General features: G+C 36.2%; 1 protein-coding gene across 3 annotated transcripts in view; it reads left to right on the top strand.

The window, feature by feature from the left end:
- The first annotated feature begins 3,524 nt into the window (after positions 1–3,524).
- The window catches only part of fanci (FA complementation group I), a 19,209-nt gene continuing 7,640 nt past the window's right edge, over positions 3,525–15,093 (top strand). The window contains exons 1-21 of one of the 3 annotated variants that reach the window (XM_015601051.3): positions 3,525–3,642; positions 4,952–5,071; positions 5,645–5,717; positions 6,134–6,264; positions 6,452–6,605; positions 6,728–6,785; positions 7,570–7,611; positions 7,736–7,859; positions 8,009–8,094; positions 8,248–8,380; positions 9,228–9,308; positions 9,930–10,066; positions 11,066–11,246; positions 11,350–11,437; positions 11,584–11,714; positions 11,884–11,954; positions 12,481–12,595; positions 12,842–12,964; positions 13,781–13,849; positions 13,983–14,084; positions 14,183–14,371. In XM_015601051.3, coding sequence (XP_015456537.1) covers positions 4,979–5,071; positions 5,645–5,717; positions 6,134–6,264; positions 6,452–6,605; positions 6,728–6,785; positions 7,570–7,611; positions 7,736–7,859; positions 8,009–8,094; positions 8,248–8,380; positions 9,228–9,308; positions 9,930–10,066; positions 11,066–11,246; positions 11,350–11,437; positions 11,584–11,714; positions 11,884–11,954; positions 12,481–12,595; positions 12,842–12,964; positions 13,781–13,849; positions 13,983–14,084; positions 14,183–14,371 — 2,181 coding nt within the window. In that variant the 5' untranslated portion in view covers positions 3,525–3,642; positions 4,952–4,978. Of the gene's footprint in view, positions 3,643–4,948; positions 5,072–5,644; positions 5,718–6,133; positions 6,265–6,451; positions 6,606–6,727; positions 6,786–7,569; positions 7,612–7,735; positions 7,860–8,008; positions 8,095–8,247; positions 8,381–9,227; positions 9,309–9,929; positions 10,067–11,065; positions 11,247–11,349; positions 11,438–11,583; positions 11,715–11,883; positions 11,955–12,480; positions 12,596–12,841; positions 12,965–13,780; positions 13,850–13,982; positions 14,085–14,182; positions 14,372–15,093 lie in introns of all 3 variants that reach the window. The other 2 variants (XM_007228299.4, XM_022672151.2) reach the window with 2 other exon arrangements.

Here is a 15,093-nt window from a genome sequence, read left to right as displayed (position 1 = left end):
ATTTGCACCGACATCTGTGTCAGCAATGGGTGCAACTTGAAATAACTTAATTGTATACAATCATTCCAAGACATACAGTATCTACTAAGAGCACTTCAAAGAGCACTTACTCTCTTAACACCTCTAACACACTAACTACTTCTAACCTCATTTCCTTCTTCCCCTCCTTCACTCCTCTATCCTATTATTCCCCTTTGACCTCCTTTTATCCCTATCCAAAGATGTTTTACCTTTAAACTTATTTTACATTGTACTTGAGTATTGTAAGTCGCTTTGGACAAAAGCGTCTGCCAAATGTAATGTAATGTAAATGTAATGTACTAACATCTTTGCTGTTTGTTACTCAGGGGCTTAATTTCAGAACAAGCTGCCAAGCTGTTGGGCCCTTGAGCAAGGACCTCAACCCTCGCTGTGGTGATGGTAGCACCCCCACTCTAGGCACTTGTCCTTAGTGTATGTCATTAGTGTGTATTTGTGTGTGTTAATGGCGGTTAAAAACAGTTAAAGGAGGCCAATCCATATGTGCTCCCAGCACATATATGGTGAATATGGGTGTCTTATCTTGTCTAAAGGTTGGGAAATCTGAGAACAAAAATATGAGACACTTAAACAGGAATCAAACTGTAGTTCTAGATGACTGTAATATTAAAATATCTCCAAAACATCAAGCAGGTGTTGTGGTGTGTTTCTGGTATACAGTGGTTAGTTTTAAAAAGGACAATCTTTATTCTTTAATCTTTACTTGGCAATACTACATACGCTATATACGCACACACTGACATGCCAAAAGTTGATTTTACATTTTTATTCATCTGATAAAGTGTGTTGTATGTGTAAAATACTACTGTGGGCGAATGGAACATCAAACTCAACAGACAAGGTTGTTGGTGGAGAAATGATGTGATTAGCATCAAAGGCAGAAGGAGCTGAAGGAGCAGATGTAACAGCGTCTGGAGTAGCAGGAGGTGGAGTCACTCTAGAAGCAGTAGAATAAATTGGATGGCTTGCATTGGAAACAGAAGATAAAATTCCTCTCTTGATGGTAAAACCAATAGTGGTAGAAAGCAAAAGAACCTGCAGGGCATCAGAAGCAGATGGGACAGAAGGTGTCAATTTAGGAGCAGGTGTCTCCGAAGATAAGACAGAAATTTAAAACGTATTGTCAGTTAAGGTTGCAAATGTCTATGACTTCATTCTCTGACAAAGGGACATCCATTGTTACCGATGACCAATTTGTAGTCCTGTTAAGCATAATTGTTTTTCTGGAAGTGCCACATGTTAAGAGAAATTTTCATGTCCTGCCACGTTCAAAATGTCCCTGTCCCTGTCATCATACAAACTGTCCAAAGATTACACGCCTGCATCTTGGTAATACTTGATGGTGCCATTAATCATCTTTCCCAGACCGCACTGTCAGTGAGGAACTGCTCCTCTGGTTGCTTTTGGATCTGCCACATCTGTTGCACTACCAGAACGGATAAGATCTTTCTGGCAACAGTCTGGGTGCAGACATAATAGCCAAAAACATCAAAGCTTCTAAATCTGCATCTAAACATAAAAGGGGTGATCAAAATATATCTCTATTGATGGCATACTACTGGGTCCAAGTGTAGGCTGAGGAGAGTACCACTATATCTTGTTCACTTTGGCAAGGTTAATATCTGGTTTATCTCTGTCTACCAACACACCAACACAACTACCTGAAAAGACTTCAGAGATTTGCTGCTGATCCACCACAGGTAGACCAGATTTCCAGCTAGCAGGGAGACACATTTTGCAATATACTAAATAAAAGGAAGACAGATAGCGGATAGAGAAAAAGAACAGTGAATAAATAAATATATATATATATATTTTTTTATAAATATTATTTAAATTAAACACTGCAAGACCACAGAAAGTACAGTGGTCAATCAATGTTTAATTAATTCATTAAATCAATAAAGATTGGAGTATTAATAATTTATACATGGAATATATACAATTGCTCATGAACATGTTTTATTCATCCCTATTCTTAGAAATCTTCTGCAGAACCCTTTGCTCTGTAAATTAAATCTCTGCTTTAATTATTCAAAATGATAAATGACACTGAAGACTAACAACTATTTTTATTGGCTGTGTAATAATGTATTAACTATTACATTGCATTATAAGGACTTGCCAAACCATCTGCTGGTCATTGGCAGTGTGTTTCTAATTTGCTGTATGCTGTAAGTCCTAAAAAAATAATGATTGGGTATATTCGGCTCATTGGAAAGACAAGTTGAGTTCAATGATTTGGTTCGGTAAATCAAACCGATCGGTTCTACTTAGTAATAAGCAAGGCTGAGTTTTCCCAGAACATCTTAGCGCAAAGATGTTTTAATGCTGATCTAACACCTAACAGTTTTCAATCGATTTCACTGTCGCAAACAAATTTCAAGGGTTTTCCAGAGCTGGGATAAAATCACAAGAGTCTTGCTAGAGTCGAGCTGCAGTCCAGTTGCGGTCTTGTCATCTTGATCGTTCAGTGTAAGAAGGTTAGGATTGAAGGTTTAAGTCTTTTTCTCGTCCTGGTGTTCAGATAAAATCAACTGTTTAATATTATCACAAGTCTTGAGACTTGGCCCATGCAAACAGTGATGTAAACAATGTTAACAACCAATAGGAGAGCTACAGGAAGCCACAAGGCAAGAATATTTTACATGACTGTTTACAAACAACTTGAAAAAGAACACATTTTGCAGTTAATATGCCTAATATGGTCCTTACTTTAATATGTGCAGTATTTAAACACAACTAGCCCTTTAAAGAAATTATATTTAAAGTAATTTTATTTTGCACTACTTGCACTGTCTTACTGTGCAGTGTTATTTTTGCTACAAGTTTAATAAATACACATTTTGCAAGAATGATATTCTTTATTGCATTCATTCTATCTAAAACAAATGTATAGCAGTGATTCTTTGCTATACAAGGTTGTAGCAAAAAAAAAATGTGTAAAAGTAGCTTATAGGCAGAGTTGAATACAAAATGTATTCTATTAAAGAACATCAAAAACGGTGTGACAGAAAAATAAACAATTGATGGGGACAAACGTTGTGAGTCCCTAAAAAATTACAGTATTAATAAACACATTATTTGAACTTTATATGTAATATGTATTGTATGTAACCTTCACCAGAAGGATGATGGGAAATAATCTGAGAAAGAATCCCCAGTCTTTACAAAATCTTAGCCTGTGATTAGTCTGTGACTAAAAAGTCTGTGAGTAAAAAGTCTGTAAACTTGTCTTTACATCTGAAAGGGTGTCAGACTTTAGTCCATTAAAAGTATTTTCAGAGGCTTTTCAAAGTCGTGTAGTGTATGGACAGCATAAGATGTTCAAACGAGCACGACACTGAACACTGTCTTGAACTCCTCTGATCCAAAGCCCAACACTGAAGCAAGAACGTCATGTTGTGCGTGTGTTGATTGGCTGGGAGTCTCAAATGGAAGGCGGGGCTGAAAACAGTGGACCAATCAGGAAGCTCTTTAGGTCAGTACGGATAGGGAAGGGATCAGGCGGGAGTTTTCAGTCGGAGGACGGTGTTTTCCACGGCAGCTGAGAGGCTCTGCAGATCCTGAACAGTGTAAACAGCGCTTAACTCCACCAGACAGGTACTGTCCTGTAGCTAACATACATTAAAACAGAAGTTTAGAGTTTGAGTTTAAACGGCCGAGTTTACAGAATTTAGAATGGTACGTTATACTGCTAAAGCAAAATAAGCTGTTATAGACAGTGGCTTGTGTGTAGCCAGCAAACCAAACTTAGCTTATTTAGTTAGTTAGCTTAGCTCGCATGCTAATTCACTTTTTTAGGTCCTGAAATCCTTCAGGACACATAGCTAGCTTAGCTAGTTAGCTAAACTTCTATAGCTTTATTGTTTTTGCAGTGTGATAAGCTAACTAGTTAACCAGCTGAAAAATAACATACTAGAGTATATGACTACTGACACTTATTGCAGATAGTGATAATGTCTAGGTTACCATGCTAACTAACTTATAACGTATCTTGTTAACTGATGTTGTTTATTTCTCCTATACGACCACTATTGACCTCTACGTTAGTCTACGTTATCTTGTGGAAAGATGCAAAGAGCTAGACTTGAACATTCACTAGACAACATTAATTGTGGTTTTGTGGGATAAAATCTGGTTGTTAAACAAAACATGTGAGTGCACTAAGCAGAATTTGCATGGATTTGCAAATAATGCATGTCTGCGACTTATTTAAGTGTAATTTGGACTTTTTATATAGTCAGGGCTTAATTATTTCCCTCCCACATCTTAATAAGTAGTGGCCATGCATAGTTATGCCGTTTACACTCTTTATTAAGTCGTGGCCATGCATTAGGATCCAACTCCAACTCTAATAATTCATAGCCATATTCAGATAACGTAAGCTAAGCTTGAAGTCAAGTCTGTCCAATAGCAAAACAGCTGAGGGAGATTTCTATTAAATAATTTTAAACTTTGCTATTAAGATTGCTTGCTAACTGAGAAGCCCTTCTTTGTGGTACACCCCTCTATATTTTCCAGTTAACCAGATAACTAAAGCAAAACTGTGATGTCTGTGACTGTAACTGAAAAAAAAAAAAAAACCCAGCTCCTTCAGTTGTTAAGTGACTAATATTCACTCTGTGATTTTTTTTTTGCATTTGGCATTGGTACTGGATGTGTTGATCGATTATTAAATCACTGTTAAATGGTTTGAATTTAGATTTTTCATTAAAGAGAGAGTGTAGTAAATGACTAGACTTAATCCTTGACCCTAGATGTCATAAACCCATTTTTGCTGATATTGAGTAATAAAAAATTAAAATATATGCATCATAATATGAGATATTCCATCATTACACTGGTTGCCCAAACCTGTTGCTTTGGTATTTGAGACTGTATGTAGTAACTTTGGTTGTTTTTGCAGTAGGTTTTCAGACCTTAGAAGGTGTGCAGCATGAAGGCAGCCATTGACAAGATTCTCTCTTTATCTGAGGGAGATGGTACAAAGGAGCTGGAGAATCACCTCACATCTCTGCCTCAGGACCAGGTTTGTCATTCATATTTAATTCATATTTTTTGTATATGGATGGATGGAATTTATATATGGATTTGCCTCCTTTTGGATTTGCCTCCTAAGCAGTTTACACAAAAAGGCTTTCACTAAGTCGGTTTGGTCAGAGACAAGAATGCATGTCTGTAAAAAAAAAAAAAAAAAAAAGTGTTTTATTGTAATGTAGTAATGTGTTTGGATGCATGACAGAAGACAGTATTAGTTTCCAAACCACAAACTGAGTCTAACAGTGAAGCAGGTGCAGAAACAAGCCAGTGATTGGTTGCAGCCCCATGTCTCTGCCAGTCGCTGGCCTCCTATTGGTGTTTCTAAGGTCAGAGGCAGAGTTTAGTCTGGACATATCCACGCAGTCAGAGCATATCCACACAGATGGGTCTTGTCTTATTGCCCTTTTCTAAACTTTCTGATGACTTTGTTTTGTTTAATAATAATATATGCTTTGTTTTTATGCACAATTTATTATTATTATTATTATTTTTTTTTTTTATGTTTAAAAAAAAAAAAATTATTAATGAAGGCTATTTAATATATAAGTCTCTGCTTTTGCAGCTGACTGCACTGATCACAAATGCAGCCCTCAAAGGAAAGGATTCAGCAGCGTTGATGAAAGCTATATTCAGAGGTAATGTCGACACTCACAGCTACTTTGTTTTGGTGCACACTGTTGTTAACACTCCACTTATATAAGGAAGTGTTTTCATGATGATCTGCCAAATTAGGTAACATAACAGTGGTATACACTGTTACAAATAAAGATGTGTACCAGTAATACATCATAGAAAGCATTACCACCCCCAGTGGACATAATCATTCTTGCAATTAAACAAGCTACAAAAATCACACCCACATTCAATACAGTAGACTCCACACACAAACCGCAGGTTTGTGCTGCATTATTTAGCTTCCATGGGCCATGTCAAAAGTAATTGGGCCATAAATTTTAGCATGTAAATATATGTGTTTTTGTTCTTAATGGAACGGAGTTCAGCAAATAAATTAGATGTCTTCAGATGCTTCTCTCTCTGTGTTCCTCTTAAGGCTCCCCAATCAGTAGTACAGATGGGGCTAGTCGCAGGCTATGTGTGTATAAACACTGTATTCCTTTGTGTGAGTCCGGAGACCTGCAGACAGAAGTGGCCTCAGACATTATTGGTCTGCTAATGTTGGAGGTGAGATATCAGTTTTATCCTTAACACCTTTTGTCTTCTTTAACAGTACTGACCATACATCTAAATGTAGTTCCAACAGTTCATTCCATTTTTTCTTTGATTTTTATAAAAGATTAAGGTATGGAAATGTTTAGTATATGTTCTCCTAAAGAGTTAAATAGGGATTTAACACACTGTTCTGTGTTAGACACATGTGCTTCCTGGTCCTGCACTGGCAGCATTAGCATCTTTATTTGTGGATGCTATTAAAGTGGGTGAAATGGGTAATGGCAAATCACTGGAGCTGTTCCCCACCATTCTTACGGCCCTGGCAGCGAAAGAAGCCATAGCTTATGGCAAAGGTAAGGGGATCTTTCTTTAACTCGACCTCTACAAAAATAAAAAATCTGTGTTCTGTGAGCATGTATAAAGACCATTATATTATGCTCCATTCTTCTTTTCTCTGTTCTGTTCCTTGCTTTAGGCGAGTTAAGCGGAGATGAATACAAGAAACAATTGATCAATAGTCTTTGTGCAAGCAGGTAATAGTTCTGAAATTGTTTGTTTAGTACACATTTTTTTCTCTTTTTCTTATTATTTTTTTTTTCATCTTCCTTTTAGTTTGTGGTCAAATTTCTCTCTCTAGTTTATGGCTATTTTTGATCACTCTTAATAGTTTTCACAATGAAAGACCATAGCAAAAGACAGAGCAAAATTCTAATATTTAAGTGCTCCAAGACTGCACACAATTTCTTGTTGCTGCAACCCAAGCTTAACACTGTGAGGCCACATGCATCTGTGGCCATTACTGTTGTCTTATCCCTGCTGGCCACTAGTGTTGATAGATTTTATGTAGTTAAATGTTGGTTGTGATGTAAGGTGATCAAAAGGTAATGTCAAACAGCATTTAATGCCAGTGTAGAATAGTGATGTCAGCTGACCTTCTTCAGTTGGTTTAGTTTAAATCTTTAAATTCTAAATATTCTGAATATTCTTAAATAACCAAAAATCAATGTATGTTTAATGTTAGAGCTAGATTCCATTGTTATTCATTGTATTTTGACTTCAAACCAGAGTTCAACATTGTAACAATGTTTGCTTTTGATGTTATTTGATTTTATTTCTAACACGTTCAATGTCCTTAAAAAAAGAGAGATTGTTTCTTCATAGATTACAAAATTGCGAACACCCATACACCTTAAGCATATTAATAATACATTTACACAGAATATGGCTCTTTAAGTGTTAGCTGTACTGTTTAACTTCAGTATGCTACTTCAGTCTACTGCTCATGAACATTTTTTCATTGATGTGCTTTTCTTGCAGGTGGGACCCACAGTGTGTGATCCATCTCACCACCATGTTCAGGTAAGTGGATCCTGTTTTACTCCATTTTTATTTTTATATGTTATACATGTAGCACTTACATCTGCCATGATTGTGTTTCCTCTTTAATTAAGAGACTTCTAAGCATTCTTATTTTGTCTGTCAGAGATGTGCCCTTATCTCCAGAGGAGCTACAGTTTTTGATTGAGAAGGTCTTGAGGATGTTCCTGAAGCTGGACCTGCAAGAGATCCCTCCTTTGATTTATCAGCTGCTGCTGCTGGCTGCTAAGGTCTGCTCAACTCAGCTCATGTCATTTTAGTTTTAAAAAGATCACTGTGAAACTGAGATCAATAATCTAAAATCTAAAAATGTAATTCTATGTATTACAATGTTTTAAAGGTGTCTTCACATTAAACAATCTGTGTTCGTTTTGAACAGGGGTGTAAAAAGCTTGTGCTGGAGGGAATTATTGCATATTTTAGAGAACAGGACCTGCATCAGAAAAAGGAGCAGAGAGAGGGGGAGTAAGTATGATCTCTTCATTCCGAGTGTTCTTTTTTTATGCAAAACATGGATCTTTATTTGCATTTAATTAATAAATAAGTAAATAAATCCTGCTGTGCTAGGACTTAAAACTTGTGCCTAGGCTAAATGTATTATTGGTGCTGTGTCATCAGGAGTATGGATGTTGAGGTACAGACGATCCCACAGGACCAGCTAAGACATGTGGAAGGAACTGCTATCTTACATGTTGTATTTGCTATTCGACTTGACCATGAGCTCGGCAAAGAGTTTCTAAAAAGCCTCAAGGTGATATTTCTCTTCCTCACTTTCCAGCTTTCACACTGAAACTAGAAACTTGGTTTTCTGGTATTTTCTGTAATAGGATGTGTAGGTTTGGGTTTTGATGAGTTTGGGCAATGATGAGAGATTACTTTCACAACATTCAAACAAAAAGGTTTAACATTCAGTTAATAAATAGTAAACTAAATAGTTAATGCTTGTTTATTTATTGTGTATGGAGGGTGAAATAGTCAAAAAATTCTCTTCATCATTATGCAAGTCTTATTTGTAGCTACAGAAAATGTTAAATGGATTTGATCTGTCAAGGGTTCACTTACATTTTCTAGCCTGGGTATGTTTTCTCAATGTGCTTAATTAAAGACATGAGCAGTGTAGCTGTTTGGGTTTCATTAGTTTAGTTAGTGTGTTTGTGATAACATGTTATTCAGATAACAATTACTTTTTGTTTCTCAAATGTATGAGATGATGAGCATTCTGTGATTTTTATGTTTTGTTATATATATATATATATATATATATATATATATATATATATATATATATATATATATATATATATATATATATATATATATATATATATATACACACACATACACATATATATATATATATATATATATATATATATATATATATATATATATATATATATATATATATATATATAGAATATTAAATATAATAGAAATCACACCCTAAACTCTGGAAGAATATTAAGTTACAGCATTAGCAGTATTTTTAAAGTTTATTAAACCATTTATTCTGTGCCGTGTAGAAGACATTGCAGTGCTGTCTAAACAATTTAAACACTTTATGTCTCAGTTACTTTTTTTATTTTTTTATTTTAAAGGTATCTCAGGGTCAGCCACTTTGTCCCTTTAGCATCGCCCTGTTGCTTTCTGTGGCTCGCATCCAGCACTACCAGGAGCAAGTATGATATTCATTTGTGGGGTTTTCCCTAATATATTGTGTGTGTATATATGTCATTTGAAAAGGCCATCACGTATTTCTAATGGGTTCTGCCAGTGGAATTCTAAAACACCTTGCAATTGGGTGATTCCGAATCAGCCAAGCTGATTAAACTGTTTTGTGGAAGTACCTGTTTTACCAGCACCTCTGGTTTGACTACTGCTGTAAGTTTCGCTTAAGTTGTGGCTGCTCCACCCAGAGGTGTAGTTTACACATTTTTAGAATGTATTATCAACTTTATTATCCAGAAAAATATACATGTATTTTCCTAACTGCGTTTGACATTTTGAAGTTGTGTTATGAGAGAGATGTTGTAAGAAGCAGGGTGAATGCAATGTCATTTAAATCTATTAATAAAATCAGCTACACATAGCATATATTCAAATGCTGCTTGAGTCCTAAGTATCTAATCCTGTAACAAATGTAGCAAAAAAGGTACACATTTACACTGTGGGATATTGTTAGCAGTTTATTTGTTTCTACATAGTTCCAATGTATTTCAGTATCAGCATGCAAGTCTAATAGGAATTACCCTATGTATAGGTTTCAGTCTTTTCTTACTGTCTTTTTCAATGTTTTCTAGGTTTTTGAGTTTCTGAAAGGGGCCATAATTAAGAATTTTAAGGATGAGCAGTTTCTGCATGGGTCTAAGCTCCTACAGGATCTGCTACCCCCCTGCCACAGTATCTCCCAAATGATTCTGGATACGGTCAAAAACAGGTCAGCACAAGCACAGCAAAAAACACAGTTTTTTCTTGTGACCGTAATGTCCTCCTCTAGGAGGTTGCTAGTAGGAATATCTTTATCCTGTTTCTAGGAGTTTACCATCTAAAGCAGGGGTCACCAACCTTTTTGAACCTGAGAGCTACTTCTTGGGTACCAATTAATGCGAAGGGCTACCAGTTTGATACACACTCGTGAAATTACAAATTTTCTCAATTTACCTTTAATTATATGTTATTATTAATAATTAATGACATTCATCTATGTGAAGACACAGATATCAATAGGCAACACTATTATTATAAATCTCTGCAAGTGTTTACATTTTATATTATATTTTAATATAATATTACATATTATATTACATTATATTGTATAATAATATATAAACTATAGGCTATCTCTAAGCTAATATTAATGTAATATAATCTAAAATTACATCAATGCAACTGTGATTTAAAAAAAAAAGAATAGCAACAAAAATGCTATTTTTAGACCAGGCCTGCGGGCTACTCATAAGGTCCTTGCGGGCTACCTGGTGCCCGCGGGCACCATGTTGGTGACCCCTGATCTAAAGAGTTTACATGGCAGGATTGTATTTCTGTACATGGTTTGGTGAAAATCTAAATTAGTCATCATAATCAAACATCTAGATTTTAATATAACATTTTAATTCTAGGCTGTCCTTTCTGTTATCTTCTGAGAGTGCTCCTGATGATCCATGTGTATAGGCTCTAGATAATGTCTATATATGTCTAATTTAGAGCCGGAAGGAGTGTGCTTTGGTAGAACGAAATGGGGAAAACCAAATGTTCAGAACTGGATAGAACTGGACAAAACTGTAAACCTGATAGTTTGGGACGTCCCTATTTAACAGTTCATTTTCAGTTGTTAAACCTCAGAAACTTTACTTTTGTATTTTCCTTTTTTCATTGTTGGTCACAGAATCTGTAGGTTTGTAAGTTTCACTGTTGTCTGGTAATGTTTTGTGTTCAGTGTGTTTGGCTGGGACCATGTCACGCAGAGCCTGGTACAGTTAGGTTTCATCCTCATGGACTCCTTTGGACCAAAGGCTGGACCTTTTGGGAAGACCATCGAAGCCCCCACTACTGCAGCTAAAACCCCCTCTCAGCTTGCATGTCAACTTGGAGGACAAGTGCTTCTGGAAAGCTTTAAGGTAAAGGATCAAAAGTCTTCAAATTTCTTCAGCATCTTCTGATGCTGTTGATCTGGCATTGTAATGTAAGCATACATTTAAAATGCCTCAATTTTTCCTCCAGATGCATGAACCAATCAGAGGGGAGATCCTGGAGCAGGTCCTTAATCGATTGGTCACTAAGACGGCTTCACCAGTCACCCATTTCATTGGTACAGAATCTGTAGTCAGCATTTCTGTCCAAATATGATGATGTCTGCAGCTAATAGCAATCTAGGATCATATTGTTTATAAACTCATAAATATTGACTGTTATCTTAAAAGTTAATGTTTTCCATCTGCCTTTCTCTTGTTCCAGAGTTGCTCTCAAACATTGTCATGTCTGCTCCAATGATCCTTCTGGAGTCATCCTCAAAAGTGACTGAGACCTTCGACCAGCTGTCCTTCCTGCCTCTGAGCACTGTCCAGGGACTCCTTAAAGCTGTGCAGGTGATTATGCCTCATTTTTCTTCTCACTGCAGATATACCAATGAATACATCTATTATGTTATGTCAGTTGATTGTTTAATAGCATTTATCATTTTGTCAATTTTCTACTCATTTGTGAACATTGATAACACTCATACAAAGTCTGCTATGTACTGTTTTGTTTTCTTAGCCACTGCTGAAGGTCAGCATGTCCTTAAAGGATGCACTGATTTTGGTGCTGAGAAAAGCCATGTTCTCTAGGTATGGACAAGTTTTTATAAAGTATTTTTCACTTTTGGTTGTTTCTAAGTAGCTATTATTAGTCTGTTCAATAAAAAGAGTGAACTGTAACTTAAAACATTTTCACTTATATAAAACATATTTGCCAGTTACGACAACATAGCACAAAAATGTCACAGATCAGTCCTGTTCTACCCCCCCCCCCCTTCTCCTCACTAAGGCCCATCTCTGCATGCTTGTTATTTCTTATTAATATATTGTTATTTTGAGGTGCACCCATTACAGACACAAACTTTTAATCATGGATACACTACTTGTATAATTTCTGTAGAACATTTTGGCAATAGAATGCAGATGAGCTATTCCAAAACATTTGAATTTAATAAAAACAATTCCATTTAAAACAAACCATTTTTAAATAAATTTTGTGTTTTGGATAGACAGCAGTTTGCAAAGCATCACACCAACTTTTTAAAAAATATAAATTTGCTCAGCTGCTTCTCATACTTTGTTTTCTGAAACATTTGTGCTCTTTGTTTGATTATAGTCAGCTGGACGGACGCAAATCTGCAGTGTCCGGCTTTCTCTTGCTGCTGAAGAATTTTCGGGTCTTGGGCAGTCTAGCCCCGAGTCAGTGCAGTCAGGCACTGACCTCTAGTCAGGTGACAGATATTTTACAATCTTTATGACCTATGTACATTGCATTTGTAAGTTTGTCTCATAGATGGGTAAATAATGTGTGTGTAGTGTACAAGAACTTCTTCAGCAGTGATGGTCCAGTATCATCCACTACCAACCACTACATATGCAAGAACATGGGCAGGCAACATCTTATAGTAACCTCAATAATGTATTCTGTTGGTTAGACTAGTAGATCAGGGAGTGATGAATATGAATCTGTGTCTCAGGTCCAGGCAGATGTCCACTCGCGCTACAACTCAGCTGCTAACGAGTCATTCTGTTTGGAGATCCTGAGCAGCCTTCGCCGCTGCCTCGGCCAGCAGGCAGATGTGAGGCTCATGCTTTATGAAGTAAGATTTTTTTTCTATTAGTTTGAAACTATAGACTATAGACTGACTGTCCTCATTTGTGATTGTGGGCTGTTTTTGTCTTCTGCATGGTTTGTGCGGGGTTGGGTGTGTAGATACCCATGGAGTCTTCAACATTATAAAGCCTAGTTATAGTTTAAAGTACAGGTTACTATAATATGATATTCCCTGCCAATGTGAAACATTGTGTGTACAGAATAGTGTAACATCTTAAATTGATAATGTAATGAAACAAAAATGAAATGGCCCATAAGACAACATTTTTTCTTACTTTTTTTAAAAAACAAGTGTTTATTATAAATATAGAATGGACCTATTGTTGTCAAATTTTTGTTTATGCATTTGATATTTACATCTTAAATACCTATTATTATTATCATTATTATTATTATATTTAATGTACTCTACAACCAAAAATCTTGGGACAGGAACTAGTATCATGTTACTTGTCCTCTGTCCCTTGATTTCTGTGGATTTCTGTGTGTTGATTTTTGCTAATCTTGCTTGTTTGCACAGACAATTCTAGCCAGATGACACTGGTCACAATCATTACCACCCTCTACTCTGCTATCCCATTACCTTTGGCACTATATGAGTGTATATCGTTTTTTTTTATTATTATTATTATTCTACAAATAAAAAATAGTATTTCTCTTGTTGGTGGGAATCCCAATAGATTAGAGACATGCTTGCTTCCGTTCTACCGCTGTTATCACTGTGGGACAAGAAGAATTGTATATACTGTGCCATTTTGGTAAAGGTAAAACATTTTAATGTTGTTATGCTTATATTAAAAAGGGTTTCCATGATGTTCTTCGACGCAACTCCCAGTTGGCAAGCTCCATCATGCACACTCTTCTATCACAGGTAGGTGGACCTGTCTAAAATCTGAAAGAAAACGTTTTGTTGTATTTTCTTTGTGACCCTTGCCTGCCTAGATTAACATAATTTTATTCAACAGTTATTAAATTCTATGTGTGTTTCTACATGTGTCCTACAGCTAAAACGATACTATGAACCAGAGCAAGACCTTCTACCTCCTATGAAGCTGGAGTCATGTATAAGTGCACAAGGAGACCAGGTTTTCCTCCAGGAACCTCTGGTACATGAACCTCTGATCTGATTTAATACTTTGTATATTATACGGTCTGTCTCTCTCTTTTCCTTTGTACATTTCCTTTTTATCTTGTTCTCCTTCAGGCTCACCTGTTCTCCTGTACTGTCCACTGCCTGCTGTGGCATCAGAGTTTGGGTGAAAATGCTCGAGGTGGAATGGATGATGAAGATGATGAGGAGGAAGATGAAGGAGGTTTTCAGGATGAGCTCCATGCAATATTGGAGAGTGTAACTAGACGCATGATTAAGAGTGAGCTGGAGGACTTTGAACTGGTATGAGTCAGAGGCAGTATTTTTCTCAGAGTTGATTTTGAATTGTGACTGTTCATGTTCTGAAATGTATGTGACCTCTGTAATGTCTGTAATGTGAATTGATCTAATCCTGAAACGGCATGCATGAGTTTACTGATTATGTACATTTATGTGCACCCTTTTCTTCATCTCCAATCAGTGCTGCCTAGAGCATGCATACAGGCAAGACAAAGTGCATGCATTCTGATCTGACTGTTCACATTCATATTGAATGCATAGAACTAAATATCTGAACTAGGACCACATATTAAAGTGACTTTCAAATCTGATTTTAAAGGATCAGATTTGACAAGTGCACACAGTCATATTAAAGCAAAAAAATTCAGCTTAATAATGTGAATGTAGCCAACATCAGTTTTAAGAATCATTGCAGTCATGCCACCCCTAAGACTTGGTTCACACTATAAGCCCAAATCTAGATTATTCACGAGTTGATTTAAGTTTGGACAGGAACAAAAACTTGCATAAAATCTGATTTTTTTGCAAATTAAATCAAAACAAAATTTAGAGATGGTCTGAAATATGATTACAGTTAAATTTGTACAGTGTATTTTATTAGGTGTCACTCCCAACACAGCAAATGATGACCACATCAAATCCAGAGTGACCACGACTTGACAGGCCAACTGTTTGTGGAAAGCCAAATCATCAGCATGGTTACATAGTTACTGACCTCTTCATTG

This window comes from Astyanax mexicanus, chromosome 2 (assembly GCF_023375975.1).
Source record: "Astyanax mexicanus isolate ESR-SI-001 chromosome 2, AstMex3_surface, whole genome shotgun sequence".
In the NCBI taxonomy this organism is placed as follows: Eukaryota; Metazoa; Chordata; class Actinopteri; order Characiformes; family Acestrorhamphidae; genus Astyanax; species Astyanax mexicanus.
The sequence above is the reverse complement of the archived record's forward strand: the minus strand, read 5'-3'. Positions and strand labels throughout refer to the sequence as shown.